The sequence below is a fragment of the Ranitomeya variabilis genome, chromosome 2 (assembly GCF_051348905.1).
Source record: "Ranitomeya variabilis isolate aRanVar5 chromosome 2, aRanVar5.hap1, whole genome shotgun sequence".
In the NCBI taxonomy this organism is placed as follows: Eukaryota; Metazoa; Chordata; class Amphibia; order Anura; family Dendrobatidae; genus Ranitomeya; species Ranitomeya variabilis.
Genome location: NC_135233.1, coordinates 451,483,425 through 451,505,910, shown reverse-complemented (window position 1 = coordinate 451,505,910; position 22,486 = coordinate 451,483,425). Strand labels below are relative to the sequence as shown.

The 22,486-nt window shown below is 45.5% G+C and overlaps 1 protein-coding gene across 2 annotated transcripts in view; it reads left to right on the top strand.

Annotated features, from left to right (window-relative positions):
* Positions 1 to 11,849: 11,849 nt before the first annotated feature.
* Positions 11,850 to 22,486, top strand: part of LOC143806577 (AMP deaminase 3-like) — a 46,659-nt gene continuing 36,022 nt past the window's right edge. The window contains exon 1 of one of the 2 annotated variants that reach the window (XM_077287268.1): positions 11,850 to 11,982. Coding sequence is in view for 1 of the 2 variants with exons in the window: in XM_077287267.1 (XP_077143382.1) it covers positions 22,375 to 22,396 (22 nt within the window). In the remaining variant the exon portion in view is untranslated. Of the gene's footprint in view, positions 11,983 to 22,230; positions 22,397 to 22,486 lie in introns of those variants that run through there. The other variant, XM_077287267.1, reaches the window with a different exon arrangement.

Here is a 22,486-nt window from a genome sequence, read left to right as displayed (position 1 = left end):
GTTAATTTTCTTACATGACAACATGACAAACCCAGCAATGCTACGTCGAGCATTTACAAACATACATTGTATCCATTGCACAGTAGAATGAGATGTGGACCCAGAGACTGAGCCCATAAAACAGTTAATAGACAGCGAAGAGGAAGCACTTAGACTTGTGAATAAGGAAACTCCATTATGGCGAGATGCATTGCACAATGGATACACCATCAATAATGGCCCCATTAAACATTTAGAAGGATGATGATGTCACCTGATCCATTAGGTTGGAAAGCAGAATAATAATCAATACGAGAATATAAAAATCCAGAGCTCTGAGCTCATGTTTGTGGCATCATGTGCCCAGTGTCTATAGTCATGGAATGGCAAATGGAATGCTGTATGGACTCCATCTGTTTCCATGTGACATTACTTATAGATCCTTATTAGTGACTAGATGGTGGCCCGATTCTAACGCATTGGGTATTCTAGAATATGTACTGTATGTATGTATGTATATAGCAGCCACATAGTATATAGCACAGGCCACGTAGTATATAGGAGCCATGTAGTATATAGCAGACAAATACTACGTGGCCTGTGCTATATACTATGTGGCTGCTATATACATACATACATACATATTGTAGAATAGCCGCTGCATTAATACAGGCCACGCAGTATATAACAGAGGCCATGCAGTATATAACACAGCTCAAACAGTATATAACACAGCCCATGCAGTATATAGCAGCCATGCAGTATATAACACAGACGACGTAGTATATAACACTGGCCACGTAATATATAGCACAGGCCACGCAGTATATAGCAGCCACGCAGTATATAGCACAGCCCCCGCAGTATATAGCACAGCCCCCGCAGTATATAACACTGGCCACGTAATAAATAGCACAGCCCAGGCAGTACATAGCAGCCACACAGTATATAGCACAGCCCACGCAGTATATAACACTGGCCACGTAATATATAACACAGCCCACGCAGTGTATAGCAGCCACGCAGTATATAACATAGCCACGTTAGTATATAGCACAGAGATGTAGTATATAACAGAGCCCACGCAGAATGTGACACAGCCCACGTAGTATATAGCAATGTGGGCACTATATGTGTGGTTAAAAAAGACTTAAAATAAAAAATAAACATATACTCACCCTCCGAAGGCCCCTTGAAGTCCTGGCGCCTGTGTGCGGTGCACGCGGCAGCTTCCGGTCCCAGGGCTGGTATGAGCGCAGGCCCTGTGATAACGTCGCGGTCACATGGCCATGACGTCATGGAAGGTCCTTCTCGCATAGCATCCTTGGCACCGGAACCTGCCGCTTGCACTGGCGAGGACAGCGGGCGACGTCGGAGGGTGAGAATAACCTTTTTTTTATTATTATTCTTATTTGTAACATTAGATCTTTTTTACTATTGATGCTGCATACGCAGCATCAATAGTAAAAAGTTGGTCACACAGGGTTAATAGCTGCGAGGGCTGACTGGATGACTGGAGGGGAGTATGGAGCGGACACTGACTGCGGGGAGGAAAGAGTGGCCAATTTGCCGCCTGACTATGGCCGTCACTGATTGGTTGTGGCAATGGTCGTGGGCGTTTTGCCACGACCAATCAGCGACTTGGATTTCCATGACAGACAGAGGCCGCGACCAATGAATATCCGTGACAGACAGAAAGAAAGACAGAAGGACAGACAGAAAGACGGAAGTGACCCTTAGACAATAATATAGTAGATGAGTGAGTATACTCCTTGCTTGGGTTTTCCCGAGCACGCTCGGGTGATCTCCGAGTATTTGTTAGTGTTAGGAGATTTAGTTTTCATCGCTGCAGCTGAATGATTTACAGCTACTAGCCAGCTTGATTACATGTGGGGATTCCCTAGCAACCAGGCAACCCCCACATGTGCTTATGCTGGCTAACAGATGTAAATCATTCAGCTGCAGTGATGAAAACTAAATCTCCGAACACTAACAAATACTCGGAGGACACCCGAGCGTGCTCAGGATATCTCGAGTAACGAGTATACTCGCTCATCACTAATCTTTATCATTGGGCTATGAGTTTGGTCTAATACACTGGTCATTCTGAGCTTCCTTACACATAAATAAAATACTAGAGCTACAGTATTAGGCTATGTGCACACTTTGCGGCGTCCTCTGCGGGTTCTCCCGCAGCGGAATTGATAAATCTGCAGGGCAAAACCGCTGCGGTTATCCCTGCAGATTTATCGCGGTTTGTTTTGCGATTTCCGCTGCGGAATTACTCCTATACTATTGATGCTGCATATGCAGCAATATGCAGCATCAATAGTAATGTTAAAAATAATAAAAAATGGTTATACTCACCCTCTGATGTCCGGATCTCCTCGGCGCTGCACGCGGCGCTCCGGTTCCAAAGATGCTGTGCCGAGAAGGACCTTTGTGACGTCTCGGTCATGTGACCGAGACGTCACCGCAGGTCCTGCTTGCACAGCAACTGAGACCGGACGGCCGCGTGCAGCGCTGAGAGGTGAGTATAGCATCATTTTTTATTTTAATTCTTTTTTTTTACACTATTTATGCTTCCCAGGGCCTGGAGGAGAGTCTTCTCTCCTCCACCCCGGGTAGCAACCGCACATTATCCGCTTACTTCCCACATCGTGGGCACAGCCCCATGCGGGAAGTAAGCGGATCAATGCATTCCTATGGGTGCAGAATCGCAGCGATTCTGCACAAAGAAGTGACATGCTGCGGGTTGTAAACCGCTGCGTCTCTGCGCGGTTTTTCCCGCAGCATGTGCACTGCGGTTTGCGGTTTCCATAGGGTTTACATGTTAATGTAAACGCTATGGAAACTGCTGCGGACTCGCAGCATCAAAATCGCCGCGGATCCGCGGTAAAACCCATAAAGTGTGAACATGGCCTTAAACTGACACGAGGCACATTTATACACCAGTCAGGGTATGTGGAGAGCTGGGTAACCACCCTTCTGGTCATGGTAATGAGGGTAGTTGTCACCCATCATCTCTTATCATGTAGGAAAAACTCATTAATGTCCTGACTGCAGCAACATCAAAATCTATAGGGATACATTCAGTTTATTGTATTCTCTATCCTCTTTAATGTCAATGCCATCTAATATCCCAAGCAATGATCCCTCCTCCTCATATAGTAATGTCAGATATACTTCATACATTGTGAGCTCCTGTGCTATATACTATGACCTCCTTTCTTATATAGTAATATCATGGATGATATTATATGATATGCTCTCTTTGAATTGGTTCCCTTGATCCTACATCCTCCTGACCTTCAGTCTCTCTTATCCTTACCGCTTTTGTTCCACTATCCTCCTGTCTCCCTATCCTTCTGAGTCCTTTCCTCCAGTCCTGAGGTTTTACTTTGCTTCAATCCGCCTATCCTCCTATCCTGATCCCACTGTCCTTCTTTTCCCTCATACTTTTGCCTTCCTGGCCTGTTTCTTCTCTCCCTCCTCTTCTTTTCTTGTCTGCCTATGCCACTTGTACTTATCCTCCTTTCTACCTATCCTTGAGTCTTTTCCTCCATTCCTGTGGTTTTACTCTGCTTCTGTCTGTCTATCCTCCTGTCCCGATTCCACTGTCATTCTTTTTCCTTATACTTCTGTCTTCCTGGCCTCTTCCCCTCCTCTTGTTCTCTTGGCCCCATCTGCCACTTGTTCTTATCCTGTCTCCCTATCCTTCTGAATCCTTTCCTCCGGTCCTGTGATTTCACTCTGCTTCTATCCGTCTATCCTCCTGTCCCCATCCCACTGTCCTTCTTTTCACTTATACCTCTGTCTTCCTGGCCTGTTTCTTATCCCCCTTCTCTTGTTCTCTTGTCCCCCTATGCTACTTGTGCTTACCCTCCTGTCTTTCAGTTTTCCTATCCCCATGCCACCTTACCCACCTGTGCCCTATCCTTTATGCCTGTTACCCATTTTACTGTCCTCCATTCTCCCTTTACTTCTGTGCTCCTAGTCCCTTTTCTATTGCCCCCTCTCTCTCTTTATTTTACTAACCTCTGTTGTACTTATCCTTCTATCCCTTATGATTCTATTTCCCTGTTCTCCTATCTGTCATGGCTCGGTTTTGGGATTTCATCTGCTGACCTGTTGCTGTGTGATCGGTTCCACTGTCTGATAAGCTATTGCCTTTTCTTCCCTGTCCAAATGCTGATAATTCCAATTGTCTTTGTTCCTACTTATTGGTTTGCCACTCTCTAGATGATTACCATATTCTTGTTTTGGTCTGCACTATCACTTTTTGGATAGGTTTTTATATGTTTACCATTTACTTTGCTTCCTTGCTGACTATACCTCTAGGTGGACTTGGATTTAGGAGTTCTAGCCCTTCAGCTAAGGAGTTTACCTTTCATCGCAAACACAAGTTGAATTCCTGCAGTGAATCTGTGTGTTTTCCTTCCCAGTTCCTCTTTGTTTCATCTCTTTAGGTTTCTGGGAGGTTATACTTGTTCCTTTTTTCTTTTGGCTCTCCTTAGTTTTCCCTCTCTATCCTATATGAATGTGTTTTAAATTTCTCACCCTGGGTTTTCGTATCTTTCTGCATGCCTACCTCTCCTCTAGTTGGCAGGCCTCCCTGCTGGTTACTCAGGAGATGCAAGAAACCTTTTGATGGCCCTTTAGGGAGTTAGGTCAGAGATAGTTGTAGCGCCCCCACTGCCGCAGGGCCGAGGGGTACCCGGTACCGGGCCTGTGAGTCTCTGCTCTGGGGTTGTCACGGTGGCTAGACCCGGTCCGTGACCCTGCTGAGGGGCGTACAGTAATAGATGTGGATGGATGATGGTGGTGTGGTGACGCTGTAGTGGTGCAGTGCAGTAAATAACGAGGACACCAGGTTGCAGTCTCTTTACCTCTTTACTGAAGATCTCTGGGTCCTCAGTCCGGAGTCCAGATAGCCAGGCTGCGCAAGTCCGGCCGGTCCAATGGCACCTCCAGAGTTCTCTTGGCAGGTGGAAATCTGTGCCTTCCTTCTAGCGCTATGTGTTGCGGTCCTTCCCTGCTGTGCTTACGGAAAGTCCCCACAACTGTTGTGTCCGTTTCTTAAGTTCCCTCACAACTCAATTAGATGATGTTCTGCTAATTCTCCGTTCCTCCCTGATGTTGCGGTTAGAACGGCACCCGTTTGACGGGTAGGCTCGGAGCTCTTCCGGGACCCTAGAGTCGCCCCTCTCCACAAGTTGCCCCCCAAGACTGCATAGGTGATTTAAGTGAGACAGCCCGCCTTAGACTGACTGTCCTGCCGCTGTTTAGAGTATTGCTTGAAGCTGAATATTGTAATACTCCCTCGGCGTTCCGGCCGCCGGTTGTGCGCCTCAGTAGAATGTTGCCTCGGTCTTACAGCACGACCCCTACTGGTATTCTCCTTGTCGCTTTGATCTCGTTTCTCACTCAGCACAATCTATCTCGCTTCCAATCCCTTCTTGGGCACCACCGCTATACTGAGCAGGCACGGTCCCGTTGCTTTCTCTCTAGTTGCCAAGTCTCTGTCAGGATCCCACCCCTGACAGAGACCCTACCGAATCTTCTCCCGCAACACCTTCTGCCACAAGGTGTTGCCTGGTTCCAACCCAGTCAGCTTTCTGTCTAACTTCCTGCCTGACCCCCAGTTTTACCAGTGTGTGAGGAGTGGCCTAATGAATAGAACCCTTAGCTCCCCCTGGAGGCCCGGTGGTGAAATGTATTGGTGTCTGTGATACCTGATCAGATGAACTCCTTCAGTGCCATCAGACGTACCATAGCTCCCCTTAGTGGCGGAGCCACAGTACTGCAACGACCAGGACTCTGGGGCGCTGCACTCCCCCCTGGTTAAATCCAGTACTCCGGGACTGGGAAGAAAACAACAATACAGGTTAGCAAAAAGACATACAATTTTGTTGAGTGCAATAACAATAAGCATACTTGAACAAAGCTTCCCTTTATGGGAGGTGAGGACACTTGAACGTTGCAAACATAGTTAAATATAATAGCAACATGCTATAAATAACTTTTCTTACCCAACCGGGTATTCTACTTAGTACAAATTCTTGAACAATAATTTAACATTGCCTTTAAGGACGTACACTCTGAATCCGCTAAAGACCTTCTTATAATCACATTATAAGGCAATTTAACTTTTACATTCTCCTTCTTTAAATCTGCAGGACCGCCTGTCCTAACGGCACCAGACCTACTGCCTCTCCTTTCTTACAGGACCGCTCCTTTCAGCCCGAGCCTTCTGTCTTTTCAACTACTATACATAGTATAGAACATAACATTACTTTCAGTTTAAGAGCACTGAGCCATCTCTATATGGCTCCTAGGAGGACTCAGGGTTCACCTTCTATCCTCGTTGTCTATCAACATCATCAAACATTTTCTATATAACATTAAACCGTCTCATTAGTTTCTTACTGACATGTATGCTGGACACTACGTCTACCCCTACGGGCCCACTGCATCCTTCTTCTAGCTTTCACTTTCTTTCAGGGAACATTATCAGCATTTCTTTACAATTAACTAGTTGGATACATATAACTTTCTTATGCAAACATTATCATCACTTTCTCTTTATCAAGACATTATTGCTATCTCTCAGTCTCAAAGCAATACCATTCTTTAAGTGCAACTAATGGACATCCCCTTTAAGAGGGGACCAAGTCTCTATGAGGTAGCATATCTTCTCAAGCTACCAGTCCATACTCAGCAAAGGTTCCAGTGTGGTATCTTCACAAAGAGTCCTTTTTGAAGTAAAACCAGTAGGGAGCACCTTTAATAAGGTGCAAACTATTTACAAAAAGTTTGTATCATGCACTGTTCATGATTGCGGCAGTTCTGGAAACTTGTGCAAAACTTAGAAGGACAAACAAAACAATAGGGATCCCGGGTCAACAAAGGGATCCCTTTAAAAGTTAACCCTGAACGGGTTTAGCAGCAAAACAGTAAAACAGTAACTATATACAATTATTAAAGCAGTTCTGCTTACTTAGTCTTGTAGTGTAGGGGATGGTCTTCTTCCAGGCCTCACCCGGCCAACGGGTCGCCTTGGTGTGGCAAGGGCCGGTCCTGGCTCCAGCAGCGACAGGATCCCTCGCCGGGATGCCCTCCTAGCTTGTGGGCGAGCGCGACCCAGAGGCACGCGGTGGACCCGGACCTCCTGAGGTTCCGCGGGGACGGGCTCCGGCACCTTCTCCACAGAAGGCTCATCCTCCGGCGTTCCAGTAGCAGCCTGCAGGGCGACGCACCGCTGGACACCCCGAGCTATCCAGCCTGTTCCACCTGCTTCCCTCCTCCACCGGGTGTAGGTCACGGCATCGCCAGGCTCCAGGTCGGCGTCACACCTTCCTCCACAGGGCTCGACTTCCTCACGGTCAACGCAGACCTGCAGTGGTTCCCCGATCTCTTGGATAACTCCCTTTCCGTGTCGGGAGTTAAAGGAGACCACCACACCCCAGTGGGACAGTGGGGTTTCTTCCACACTGGTTAGATCAACCTCGGCTGCAGGCTGAGGTCTGTTCCGCCAGGCTGCCATGAGGCGCCGCAGATGTTCGGCCTCCGGCAGGATCCTCAGGCCCGATGCACGCAGCTCACACTCTGTCGCGGCCTGGATGGAGGAAGCAGGGGACACTGAAGACAGGCGGACTTCCGTAGGCTGGCCCAGCCGAGCGATCACACGGGCATCGGCTTCCAAGCGGTAGGCTATCCGCCGGGCCTCGGCTGCGGCCACGCACTCCTCGGACGGCGGCCGGGGAGGTAGGCCCATCGTTGGCTCCGCAAGGGTCAGCTCCCGCAGTGATGGCGCATCCTGGGCTGCATCGGGCTGCACAGCCTCTCGCCGAGTCTGGTCATTCCCATGCGGTGCTCCCGATGTCGCCATTTTCTCTTCTTCTCCAGTGTCTTCTTCCCGTGGTCTCTTCCGTGGGCGGCCCCGTCTCCATGGTCTCCACCCTCCAAACAGGATCATGAGGCGGACCTCGGCTGTTGACGGACACGTCCTCAGGACACAGAAATATTTAGACTGGGCGGCCATTGTCCTTCGCGCTCTTCAGCTCGTTTACGCCCACTCCACGCCCCTCTTCTTCTCCTGCGCTCTCCTCAGCGCTGTAATGGCGGCGGATTTTGGCGGCAAATGGCGCAGCACAGTCTTTGCAATAAAGTACAGTCCAAGCACAGTAAATCACAGTTCCAAGTATAATAAATCACAGTTCCAAGGCACACATGACCTGATTCTTCAGGCTTAAGTAGATCCTGTTCGTGACGCCAAGTTGTAGCGCCCCCACTGCCGCAGGGCCGAGGGGTACCCGGTACCGGGCCTGTGAGTCTCTGCTCTGGGGTTGTCACGGTGGCTAGACCCGGTCCGTGACCCTGCTGAGGGGCGTACAGTAATAGATGTGGATGGATGATGGTGGTGTGGTGACGCTGTAGTGGTGCAGTGCAGTAAATAACGAGGACACCAGGTTGCAGTCTCTTTACCTCTTTACTGAAGATCTCTGGGTCCTCAGTCCGGAGTCCAGATAGCCAGGCTGCGCAAGTCCGGCCGGTCCAATGGCACCTCCAGAGTTCTCTTGGCAGGTGGAAATCTGTGCCTTCCTTCTAGCGCTATGTGTTGCGGTCCTTCCCTGCTGTGCTTACGGAAAGTCCCCACAACTGTTGTGTCCGTTTCTTAAGTTCCCTCACAACTCAATTAGATGATGTTCTGCTAATTCTCCGTTCCTCCCTGATGTTGCGGTTAGAACGGCACCCGTTTGACGGGTAGGCTCGGAGCTCTTCCGGGACCCTAGAGTCGCCCCTCTCCACAAGTTGCCCCCCAAGACTGCATAGGTGATTTAAGTGAGACAGCCCGCCTTAGACTGACTGTCCTGCCGCTGTTTAGAGTATTGCTTGAAGCTGAATATTGTAATACTCCCTCGGCGTTCCGGCCGCCGGTTGTGCGCCTCAGTAGAATGTTGCCTCGGTCTTACAGCACGACCCCTACTGGTATTCTCCTTGTCGCTTTGATCTCGTTTCTCACTCAGCACAATCTATCTCGTTTCCAATCCCTTCTTGGGCACCGCCGCTATACTGAGCAGGCACGGTCCCGTTGCTTTCTCTCTAGTTGCCAAGTCTCTGTCAGGATCCCACCCCTGACAGAGACCCTACCGAATCTTCTCCCGCAACACCTTCTGCCACAAGGTGTTGCCTGGTTCCAACCCAGTCAGCTTTCTGTCTAACTTCCTGCCTGACCCCCAGTTTTACCAGTGTGTGAGGAGTGGCCTAATGAATAGAACCCTTAGCTCCCCCTGGAGGCCCGGTGGTGAAATGTATTGGTGTCTGTGATACCTGATCAGATGAACTCCTTCAGTGCCATCAGACGTACCATAGCTCCCCTTAGTGGCGGAGCCACAGTACTGCAACGACCAGGACTCTGGGGCGCTGCATGGTATTGTTGAGTTGTGCTGCTAGAGTCTTTCTAGTCTGTACAGGGGCCAGTTAAGTGTAGGTGCGTAGTAGTGGAGCGCCCCCATGGGGCCGTGGGGTACTCGGTACCGGGTCCTGCGGTTCACAGGGGGATGTCACGGTGGCTGACCCAGTCCGTGGCCCTGGGACGTCTGTGTAAAAGGGAAAGGTCTTTAAAGAGATAACGCTTGTGTTTGTGACGGCACCTGTGGTATTCGGTCAGGGTGACCGACGCTGCTTTAAGGGGTCCGCTGGGGTGATGTTAAGGCAGCTAGATGGTATACCTTCCCACAGGTGAAGTGTATCCCCAGGGCCTCCCGGTGTGCAGATGGTGAATGATGAATGGCGCAGTGAAGAACGAGGACACAAGGTTGCAGTCTCTTTACCTTTACTGAAGACTTTAGCATCCACAGTCCAGGGCACCAGATCACAAGGCAGGCAGAGTCTGGCCAGTTTGGAGGCAAGTCCAGAGTCCCCTTGTCCAGGTGGAAATCAGTAGCCTTTCCTTGCGCTGCAGTGTTGTAACTCCTTACTGCCTAAGGCTTCACATAAGGTCCTCACAGATGTAATGTCTTTCTCTCTGTCCCCCATATAGGATAGGACAAACCCGTATTACTGGTGGCTTGAGGCTGTTTATAGGGACTCTCGCATGCCCCGGCCTCCGAGGGTTGCCACCGTGCCTCCTGGGTGTAGGGCGGACAGGTAGCTTGCAATTAGCTGTCCTGCCGGTCTCTGGAGCAAAGCATAAAGGTCCTTACTCCCTCGGTCGTCCGACTACCGGACTTCTGTGCCTCAGGAGGCAGCCTGTGTAGGGCTGGTCCCCTTATGGTATCCTCTCCTTTGCTACAACTTCCTTCATGCTTGCTGCAATACAGTGCTGCCTTCTGTGTGTCTCTTTCTGGGAGCTGCAGCTCTGAGGGCATGCACAGCTCCGTGTCCTTTCTCCTTCATTCACTGACAGGATCCTACTCCTGTCAGGGACCAACTAACTGAGCTAAGCTCAGCCAGCAACTGACTAACTTTCCCTACAGGCGACCAGTTTTACCAATGTGGGGAGTGACCTAATAAATAGGAGCAGGAGCTCCCCCTGGTGCCTGGAGTGTGAAATGTGTTGCATGTTTGTAATACCTGGATGCAGTTATCCTTCTTTGCCTCCAAACGTAGCATCACTCTCCCCGAGAGGAAAGCAATACCACTGCTACGACCAGGACCCTGAGGCGCCACAGTAGGTCTTCCTTTTTTCCATTATACGTGAGTGTATGTTACGTTAATAACACTATCCCTCTGGTTTCTTGTCCTCTTATCACCTGTCTTTAAGTCTTTATATCCCCCTGCCCCCTATCCTCCTGCGTCCATATTATCCTGTCCTCTTATTCTATTTCCATCACACAGTATTCCTGTCCCTCTATCCTTCTGTCTTCCCAGCCCCATATACTCTTCCCCTAACCCCCTGTTCTCCTCTCTCCATATCCCCCTGTTCTACTCTCTCCATATCCCCCTGTTCTCTCTTCATATCCCCGTTCTCTCTGCATATCCCCCTGTTCTCCTCTCTCCACATCCCATTGTTCTCCTCTCTCCATACCCCCTGTTCTCCTCTTTCCATATCCCCTGTTCTCTTCTCCTCCATCCCTATGTTCATCTTCTTCCCCGTCACCCTGTTCTCTTCTCCTCCGACACTCTGTTTTCTTCTCCAGCATCCCTCTGTTCTCTTCCCTGTTTTCTTTTTTGCTCCGTCCCCCAGTTCTTCTTCTTCCCTGTCCCCCTGTCATCTTCTCCTCCATCCCTCTGTCCTCTTCTCCCTCGCCCCCCATCCTCTTCTCCCCTGTCCCCGTCTTCTTCTCCCCATCCACCTGTTCCCTTCTTTCTTGTCCCCCTGTTCTGTTCTCTCTCATCACCGTTCTCTTCTCTCTCGTCTCACTGTTCTTTTCTCCTCCATCACTGTTCTCTTCTCTCCTGTACTTTTTCCCATTCCTGTTTTCTTCTCCTCCCATCCCAGTTTTTTTCTCCCTTTTTCCCGTTTTTGTTCTCCCCTTTCCCATTTTTCCTCTTTCCCGTCCCCATGTTCTCTTCTCCCCTTTCCCCCTATTCTTTTCTCTGTTCCCGCTTTCTTCTCCTCCCTGTCTCTATTTTCTTCTCCCTTGTCCCCGTTTTTCATCTTCCCGTCCCCCTGTGTTTCCTCCTCCCCGTCCCCCTTTTCTCTTCTCCCCTGTCCCCCAGTTATATTCTCCCCTGTTCTCCTCTCCCCTGTCTGTTGGTTATATTCTCTCCTATCCTCCCATCTCTCTGTTCTCCTTCCCTCCTCTTCTGCTCCTTATTTAGCTCTCCTTTGACAATATTCCAAGGCTTGTGGCAGCTTGCTGGCGGAGAACATGAATGACAATATATTCCTTATCCAGCAGAGGGACTGCTATCTGAGCCCAGCAAGAAGTTTCCTGGAGCGATCAGACAGAAGTCTCTGCAGGTAACTGAACTCGGAGCCAGGACAGAAGCCTCTGCCGCCCATCTACTGCAGCAGGGGTCATCGGTGGAGAGGAGGGCGTGCAGGACCCCCAGGTAAGGCAGCCGGGTGATATGTGTGCAGATGTGACCTCTGAGGTGCAGCGAGACCTTGAGCTGGTGCTTGTATATATCTATGTAGAAGGGTGTGTGCCAGCATGCTCGGAGGGTGAGGCTGCTGTATGCCCTTGCTGAGTATCTCACCCCAGTAGGGTCTGGATGACTGTTTTGGGAGGTCAGAGGGTCACCCCACATATTAATTCTAATATGAGTGATAGAAAACTAGTAAGACTGGAATCCTGAGTCACTATTACTGTCACTTTCAGAATGTCCTTCTCCGTATATTGTGAGCCACGCCGCTCAGGCTGTATATACCGACTTATTGTGCCCACACCCTGCATGCATCAGTAGCCACATCCTGTGCCTTCTACATTTACACAGCACCTCTCCAGTATATAGTATATATACCGCACCTCTCCAGTATATAGTATATATACCGCACCTCTCCAGTATATAGTATATACACCGCACCTCTCCAGTATATAGTATATATGCCGCACCTCTCCAGTATATACTATATACACCGCACCTCTCCAGTATATACTATATATACCGCACCTTTCCAGTATACACTATATACACTGCACCTCTCCAGTATATGCTATATATACAGCACCTCTCCAGTATATAGTATATATGCCGCACCTCTCCAGTATATAGTATATATGCCGCACCTCTCCAGTATATAGTATATATACCGCACCTCTCCAGTATATAGTATATATACCGCACCTCTCCAGTATATACTATATGCACTGCACCTCTCCAGTATATAGTATATATACCGCACCTCTCCAGTATATAGTATATATACCGCACCTCTCCAGTATATACTATATGCACTGCACCTCTCCAGTATATACTATATACACCACACCTCTCCAGTATACACTATATACACCACACCTCTCCAGTATATACTATATACACCGCACCTCTCCAGTATATACTATATATACTGCACCTCTCCAGTATATACTATATACACCGCACCTCTCCAGTATATACTATATACACCACACCTCTCCAGTATATACTATATACACCGCACCTCTCCAGTATATACTATATATACTGCACCTCTCCAGTATATACTATATACACCACACCTCTCCAGTATACACTATATACACTGCACCTCTCCAGTATATACTATATACACCGCACCTTTCCAGTATACACTATATACACTGCACCTCTCCAGTATATAGTATATACACCACACCTCTCCAGTATATACTATATACACCACACCTTTCCAGTATACACTATATACACTGCACCTCTCCAGTATATACTATATACACCGCACCTCTCCAGTATATACTATATACACCGCACCTCTCCAGTGTATACTACATACACCGCACCTCTCCAGTATATACTATATACACCGCACCTCTCCAGTATATACTATATACACCGCACCTCTCCAGTGTATACTACATACACCGCACCTCTCCAGTATATACTATATACACCGCACCTCTCCAGTATATACTATATACACCGCACCTCTCCAGTGTATACTACATACACCGCACCTCTCCAGTATATACTATATATACCGCACCTCTCCAGTATATACTATATATACCGCACCTCTCCAGTATATACTATATACACCACACCTCTCCAGTATATACTATATACACCGCACCTTTCCAGTATACACTATATACACTGCACCTCTCCAGTATATACTATATGCACCGCACCTCTCCAGTATATAGGATATATACCGCACCTCTCCAGTATAGTATATACACTGCACCTCTCCAGTACATAGTATATATACCGCACCCCTCCAGTATGTACTATATACACCGCACCTCTCCAGTATATAGTATATACACCGCATTTCTCCAGTATATACTATATACACCGCACCTCTCCAGTATATACTATATACACCACACCTCTCCAGTATATACTATATACACCGCACCTCTCCAGTGTATACTATATACACCGCTCCTCTCCAGTATATACTATATGCACTGCACCTCTCCAGTATATACTATATACACCGCACCTCTCCAGTATATACTATATACACCGCACCTCTCCAGTATATACTATATACACCGCACCTCTCCAGTGTATACTATATACACCGCACCTCTCCAGTAAATACTATATAAACTGCACCTAATAATAATAATAATCTTTATTTTTTTTATATAGCGTTAACATATTCCGCAGCGCTTTACTTATCACTTATCTTTACAGACACCTCCAGAACGCATACAGTGTGGGCACACTGCATGCCCAAGCAGCTTATTCTGCTCACAGTCACGGTCTCAATTACTGCCTCAGAAATTAGCCTCCACATATATTGCCAATATACTCATACATGTGATTATAAGTCCAGATCCTACGCTCCAGATAAACTTGCTCTGACGAAGGTCCACAAAGGACCGAAAACGTTTAGCAAGAAACGAGCTACCGCTGATCTGTCTGTCCAGATATAAAATAAATGACTTTATTTTCTACAAGCATTATTGAGTGCCAAGTTTTTTTATAAAAAAAGAGTGCCGTGTAACTTGTTCTTTTTGTATGACCAAACAACTCAATCTTGGTTTCATCAGTCCACAGGACCTTCTTCCAGAAAGAAATTGGCTTCTCCAAATGTGCTTTTGCATACCTCAGCCGACTCTGTTTGTGGCGTGCTTGCAGAAACGGCTTCTTTCGCATCACTCTCCCATACAGCTTCTCCTTGTGTAAAGTGCATTGTATAGTTGACCGATGCACAGTGACACCATCTGCAGCAAGTTGATGCTGCAGCTCTCTGGAGGTGGTCTGAGGATTGTCCTTGACTGATCTCACCATTCTTCTTCTCTGCCTTTCTGATGTTTTTCTTGGCCTGCCACTTCTGGCCTTAACAAGAACTGTACCTGTGTTCTTCCATTTCCTTACTATGTTCCTCACAGTGGAAATTGACAGGTTAAATCTCTGAGACAGATTTTTGTATCCTTCCCCTGAACAACTATGTTGAATAATCTTTGTTTTCAGATCATTTGACAGTTGTTTTGAGGAGCCCATGATGCCACTCTTCAGAGGAGATTCAAACAGGTGAACAACTTGCAAGTGGCCACTTTAAGTAGCTTTTCTCATGATTGCATACACCTAGCTATGAAGTTCAAAGCTCAATGAGGTTACAAAACCAAAAAAAGTGCTTTAGTAAGTCAGTAAAAAGTAGGTAGGAGTATTTAAAACAAGAAAATGATAAGGGTGCCCATACTTATGCACCTGTCAAATTTTGTTTGAATGCAGATTGCACATTTTCTGTTAGTACAATAAACCTCATTTCAAGGCAGAAACATTACTGTGTCCAACAGTTATTAGATATATGAAACTGAAATAGCTGTTGCAAAAAAAAACAATTTTTATAAAACATTAAGCTTAATATTAATAGGGGTGCCCAAACTTTTTCATATAACTGTATACACCACACCTCTCCAGTATTTACTATATAGGCCGCACCTCTCTAGTATATGCTATATACTCCACACCTCTCTAGTATATACTATATACACCGCACCTCTCTAGTTTATACTATATACACGGCACTTCTCCAGTATATATTTTATACACCGCACCTCTCCAGTATATACTATATACACCGCACCTCTCTAGTGTATACTTTATACACTTCACCTCTCCAGTATATACTATACACAGCACGTTTCCAGTATATAATACATATACAGCACCTCTTCAGTATACCCTATATACACCGCACCTCTCCAGTATATACTGTATACACCACACCTCTCCAGTATACCCTATATACTCCGCATTTCTCCAGTATACACTATATACACTGCATCTCCCCAGTATACACTATATAGGTGAAACCTCTCCAGTATACGCTATATACACCACACCTCTCCTGTATACCCTATATACACAGCACCTCTTCGTATGTTTCAGACTGTAAGACGCACTGGACCATAAGACGCACCTAGGTTTTAGAGGTGGAAATTAGGGAAAAAAATTGAAGCAAAAAATGGACTGACAACAGAAAATGCAATACATTTAAAAACATGTGACTATGTTGCAGATCCCAAAGCAAAACCATAAGAAATCATTATCTCCTATGTTACAATGTGTTGCTGGGATGTCAGTGTCACCCTAAGGCCATGTTCACACTTTGCGGGTTTTACCGCGGATCCGCGGCGATTTTGATGCTGCGGGTCCGCAGCAGTTTCCATTGCGTTTACATTTACATGTAAACCCTATGGAAACCGCAAACCGCTGTGCACATGCTGCGGGAAAAACCGCGCAGAAACGCAGCGGTTTACAACCCGCAGCATGTCACTTCTTTGTGCAGAATCGCAGCGATTCTGCACCCATAGGAATGCATTGATCCGCTAACTTCCCGCATGGGGCTGTGCCCACGATGCGGGAAGTAAGCGGATCATGTGCAGATGGTACCCGGGGTGGAGGAGAGGAGACTCTCCTCCAGGCCCTGGGAACCATATTTGTGTGTAAAAAAAAAGAATTAAAATAAAAAATAATGCTATACTCACCTCTCAGCGCTGCACGCGGCCGTCCGGTTGCAGGGTTGGTGTGCGAGCAGGGCCTGCGGTGATGTCGCGGTCACATGACCGTGACGTCGCGGTCACATGACCGTGACGTCACGAAGGTCCTTCTCGCACAGCATCTTTGGAACCGGACCGCCGCGTGCAGGTGCCGAGGAGATCGGGACGTCAGAGGGTGAGTATATAACCATGTTTTATTATTTTTACCATTACTATTGATGCTGCATATTGCTGCATATGCAGCATCAATAGTATAGGAGGAAACCCGCAGCGGAAACCGCAAAACAAACCGCGATAAATCTGCAGGGATAACCGCAGCGGTTTTGCCCTGCAGATTTATCAAATCCGCTGCGGGAGAACCCGCAGAGGACGCCGCAAAGTGTGCACATAGCCTTAGTGTTACCTGCACTGGATCCGGCAAGCAGAAATCTGCTGTGTGTTTACAGACCTAGATCTGTCATCCTGTAGTAAAATGTGATGACTCCACAGATGTTTTGCCACTCTACAAATGACCTAATAACATTCATGTTTGCAAACACAAAACTGTAACATAAGTTCATGAGTGTTTTGTAGATGAGACTATGAGGTCTGTGATGTAAGGAGACCTATTCGTCTGCGGTTGGGGGCACCAAGAATGTCAGGATTACCAAACCAACAACCTTCACTCCTACAAAGATGATCCTCGTCTTACTAAGATGATAGGGGGAATCAGCACCTTGATCTCCCTGCACAAAATGTATATTTCATTTATAGCCTGCAAACACTGTGGAAATTTAGCAAAGAATTCCCCAAAAAATGTATTAGCAAAAAAAAATAACATTCCTATTTTATAAAAAAAAAAAAACATCCACAAAATCCTCTTCTGAACTTGTGTCTGAGCGTGTGTTAAATACCGTAATATGTAACTTTGTGCTGGACCATGAGCGCAACTTTCAGCTGTTATGATTGTATATTTATTTGTTAAAAACATACCGGTGCTTCTCACAAAATTAGAATATCATCAAAAAGTTAATTTATTTTAATTCTTCGATACAAAAACTGAAACTCATATTATATAGAGTCATTACAAACAGAGTGATCTATTTCAAGTGTCTATTTCTGTTAATGTTGATCATTATGGCTTACAGCCAATGAAAACCCAAAAGTCATTATCTCAGTAAATTAGAATACTTTGTAACAACAGCTTGAAAAATTATTTTAAAATCTGAAATGTTGGCCTACTGAAATGTACACACATGGTCAAAATTGTTGGTGCCCCTCGTTTAATGACAGAAAAACCCCCAATGGTCACAGGAATAACTTGAATCTGAAAAAAGTAGTAATAAAAAATCTATGAAAATGAACAAATGAAAGTCAGACATTGCTTTTAAACCATGCTTCCACAGAGTGAAAAAAAATAAAACTCATGAAATAGACCTGGACAGAAATGATGGTACCTTTAACTTTTTGAGGCAATCACTGCAATCAAACGATTCCTGTAACTGTCAATGAGACTTCTGCACCTCTTGACAGGTATTTTGGTCCACTCCTCAAGAGCAAACTGCTCCAGTTGTTTCGTGTTTGAAGGTTGTCTTTTCTAGATGCCATGTTTCAGCTCTTTCCAAAGATGCTCAGTAGAATTTAGGTCAGGGCTCATAGAAGGCCACTTCAGAATAGTCCAATGTTTTCCTCTTAGCCATTCTTGGGTGTTTTTAGCTGTCTGTTTGTTATGGGTCATTATCCTGTTGCAAGACCCATGACCTGCCAGTGAGACCAAGCTTTCTGACACTGGGCAGCACATTTCTCTCTAGAATCTCTTCATAGTCTTGAGATTCTTGAGATTTCATTGTACTCTGCACAGATTCTAGTCCCCCTGTGCCAGATGTAGCAGAGCAGCCCCAGAACATAACAGAGCCTCCTCCATGTTACTCAGTAGGGACAGTATTCTTTACTTGATATGCTTCATTTTTCCATCTGTCAACATAGAGCTGATGTGCCTTGCCAAAGAGTTCCATTTTTGTCTCATCTGTCCATAGGACATTCTCCCAGAAGCTTTGTGGCTTGTCAACATGTAGTTTGGCAAATTCCATTCTGGCTTTTTTATGATTTTTTTTTTTTAACGGTGTCCTCCTTGGTCATCTCCCATGAAGTCCACTTTGGCTCATAAAACGACGGATGGTGCGATCTGACACTGATGTTCCTTGAGCTTGAAGTTCACCTTTAATCGGTTTAGAAGTTTTTCTGGGCTCTTTTGTCACCATTCGTATTATCCATCTCTTTGATTTGTCATCAATTTTCCTCCTGCGACCACATCCAGGAAGGTTGGCTACAGTCCCATGGTACTTAAATTTCTTAATAATATATTGTTGCGTCTGGTGTCTTTTATGTTCCTCTTGACAATACCCAATAGATTCTCTATGGTGTTAAGGTCATGCGAGTTTGCTGGTCAATCAAGCACAGTGATACTGTTGTTTTTAAACCAGGTATTGGTACTTTTGGCAGTGTGGACAGGGGCCAAGTCCTGCTTGAGAATGAAGTTTCCATCTCCAAAAAGCTTGTCGGCAGAGGGAAGCATGAAGTGCTTTAAAATTTCTTAGTAGATGGCTGCGTTCACTTTGGTCTTGATAACACACAGTGGACCTACACTAGCAGATGACATGGCTCCCCAAACCATCACTGCGATTATCCCAGATGCTTATGCCCCTTTTTCTACCACACTTTTCCTTCCACTCAACTCTCCATTAATATGGTTGGATACAGCATTCTGTGAACAGCCAGATTCTTTAGCAATCACCTTTTGTGGCTTACCCTCCTTGTGGAGTGTGTCAATGACTGCCTTCTGGACATCTGTCACGTCAGCAGTCTTCCCCATGATTGTGGAGCCTACTGAAACAGACTAAGGGACATTTTTAAACACTTAGGAAGCCTTTGCAGATGTTTTTGTTAACTATTCTAATTTACTGAGATAATGACTTTTGGGTTTTCATTGGCTGCAACCCATAATCATCAACATTAACAGAAATAAACACTTGAAATAGATCACTCTATTTGTAATGACTCTACATAATATATGAGTTTTACTTTTTGTATTGAAGAACTGAAATAAATTAAATGATATTCTAATTTTGTGAGAAGTCCTTACTGATATAATGTCCCCCATCCTATAACAATAAACTTCATCCTTGAGCCGTTCCTGGTATAATGCCCCCATCCTGGGCTCCTTCCTGGTATAGTGCCCTCCCCACCTTGGGCCTCTTCCTGGTGTAATGTCCCCCATCCTGAGCTCCTTCCTGGTATAATGTCCCCCATTCTATAATAATAACCCCCATCCTGGTGTAATGTCTCCCATCCTGGGCTCCTTTCTGGTATAATGTCCCTGATCCTGAGCCCTTTCCAGGAATAATGTTATGCATCCTGGTATAATGTCCCCCATCCTGAGCCCCTTCCAGGTATAATGTCCCCGATCCTATAAAAATCTACTCCATCCTGGAGCTCTTCCTGGTACAATGTCCCCCTCTTGGGCCCCTTCCTTGTGTAATATCCCCCATCCTGATCTAATGTCTCTCATCCTGGACCCCTTTCTTGTAGAATGTTCCCCACCCTATAATAATCTCCCCTATCATGGGCCCCTTCCTAGTATACTGTTCCCCAACCTGGGCCCCTTCCTAGTAGAATGTCCCCCTATCCTGGGCCCCTTCCTGGTATAATGTCCATTCTGCTGCTCTTTACAAACTCATAAAGAATAACAAAAAATGATTCTTCTTACCTTCCTCTTCTCCCACGACATATGGCATTCTCTTCTACAACCTGCAGCTGATTTAGGCTTGTCAGCCATGTGTGGCACATGGCGCCACTGCCATACACTGTCTTTAATGGGCACATTGACGTCAGCTGATTAGCCGGCAGCGTGTATTGCAGTGCAGGGGCTGGCGGGTGTGTTCACTGAAATACACTTCAGCTGCAGGTGCGCTTTCTTCTTGGCTAAAAACACTGCATCCAGATGTTACTTAGAACCTACAGTGCAATACAAAACACTACATACAACGCATTTTAATTTGTGGCTTTTGGTGAACTTTGTTGCAAAACACAGTGTAGGATGTATTTACGCCATTTTTTTATAGAAAAGCTGATAAATAGGGTAATTCCAATTCTGTGCGTTCGCTAGAATTATGAATGTGTTCCAGGCTAGCCTATACTGTACTTTATGCCACTTTCTGGCATAAACTTTAGTAAATGTGTTTGGCCTCGGTGGGTTTTGCTCGCTTCTACTTGATTTTGCTCACTTTTTTCAAAAGTCAGAAAAAGTTTTCAAATTCACAAATTATTCAGTACAAATAGCATACACCATAATTTGCAATTTTTTTCTTGCATCGGTTTCTGGAATAAACGCCTTAATTAAGGTTCTGTCATTATATTTTCTGGGTATATTTTTTGGCTTCTTTATAAGATATTACAAATGAACAAAAACACCTCTAAAAATGCTTGTAAAAAAAAAAATCATGGCATTACTACAAGCAGAAAAAAATATAAATGGAGAACTTAAGGTTAATTTTCTGATTTTTTAAATTAGTTCAAAATATGTTTTTCTATTTTTGAATGAACATGTGTCGGCATAAATTTTTTTTTTTCGCAAGTGCACAATTAATTGCCAAAATTGTGCAATTAAAAGACACTTTTACAAAAATGTTTATTTTGTGAACAAATATGTTTTGCATCAGTATATAAAATTTTGTGAACACAACATATATTGCTTTTTTTTCCAATATATTTCTTTTGCTTCCACAATGTATGGTTTTGTGTTCTCAGACTGCATTTTGTGCCCTTTCATGCTTGTATCTCCGCTTTGTGATCCTCCACAAGATCCTCCTTCCTTGAGTCAGACAAGAGTTATCTAGACAATGCAGCTGTGTTGTGACATGTGAACCAAAGTGACACTTATGCTAAACAGGTGTCTCTACTTCCCCAGTGACGTGTAGCGGTGACTTATAAAAACACCATACAGTAGAGTTACTGGAGGAGCAAAAACAGATCCCATAATCTGCTCTAAAAATACTTCCCTTCTGAGATGTGAGAGATGTTAATCTGTCATCAGACCTCCTCTTTGGTGTCTTGTTCTTAGTCTTCATATTTCTTAGCATGACCCATCTTGTATAGTTGTCTCAGATCAAAACATACCGGCAGTAAGAGCTGAGCTCACATCAAGAGGCGAGAGAGGAAGGAGAACATCAGAGAAGCATCTCAAAGACTTACATACTCTGTTTTCAGGTCCCTAAGGACTGAGCTCATCTACTGGACTCAGGTCCTTCAATACGAAGTCTATCTACTGTGGACTAGAACAAAGGATCCCCAGGACTGAGTTTATCTTCTGTGAACCAGGACTTGGGTTCTTAAGGACTGAGTTCACTTACTGTGGACCAAAACTAAGGTTACCAAACTCATCTACTGTGGACCTATTTCCCATAGGATTGATCTGATCAACTTTGGACCAGGATTCAGTCTTCCTAAGTCTGAGTTCCTAAATTTAGGTCACACACGAACAACCTCATCAACGGTATTCAAGGTCTTCGTTTCAAAGAGCTGTACTCACCTACTGAGAACAAGCAGGTCTCATAAGACTGAGCTGATCCATTTTTGGTAGGAATTTGGATCCTACACCTCTTGCCTCAGCATCCACACAATAAAATATATCAGCTTTAGATTTTTTATTTTAACTAGCATGCTATGTCTCACTGGACCAAAAATTTGGCTTTCCTGAAATAATTCTCAACTTGACATCCTGAGTCCTGAGATTATTGCGATATCACATAAAGTAAGTCTGCCTTGGAAATATTAATTTTGGAAAAGTGGCTTTTGTGTAGGACCCATGGCAGTCCCTGGAACAATAGGTATGTACATTGTATTACTGTAATATTTATTAGTTTATTATTATTAGTATTAGTAGTAGTAGTAGTATTTTTCTAGCTTTGGTTTCAGAT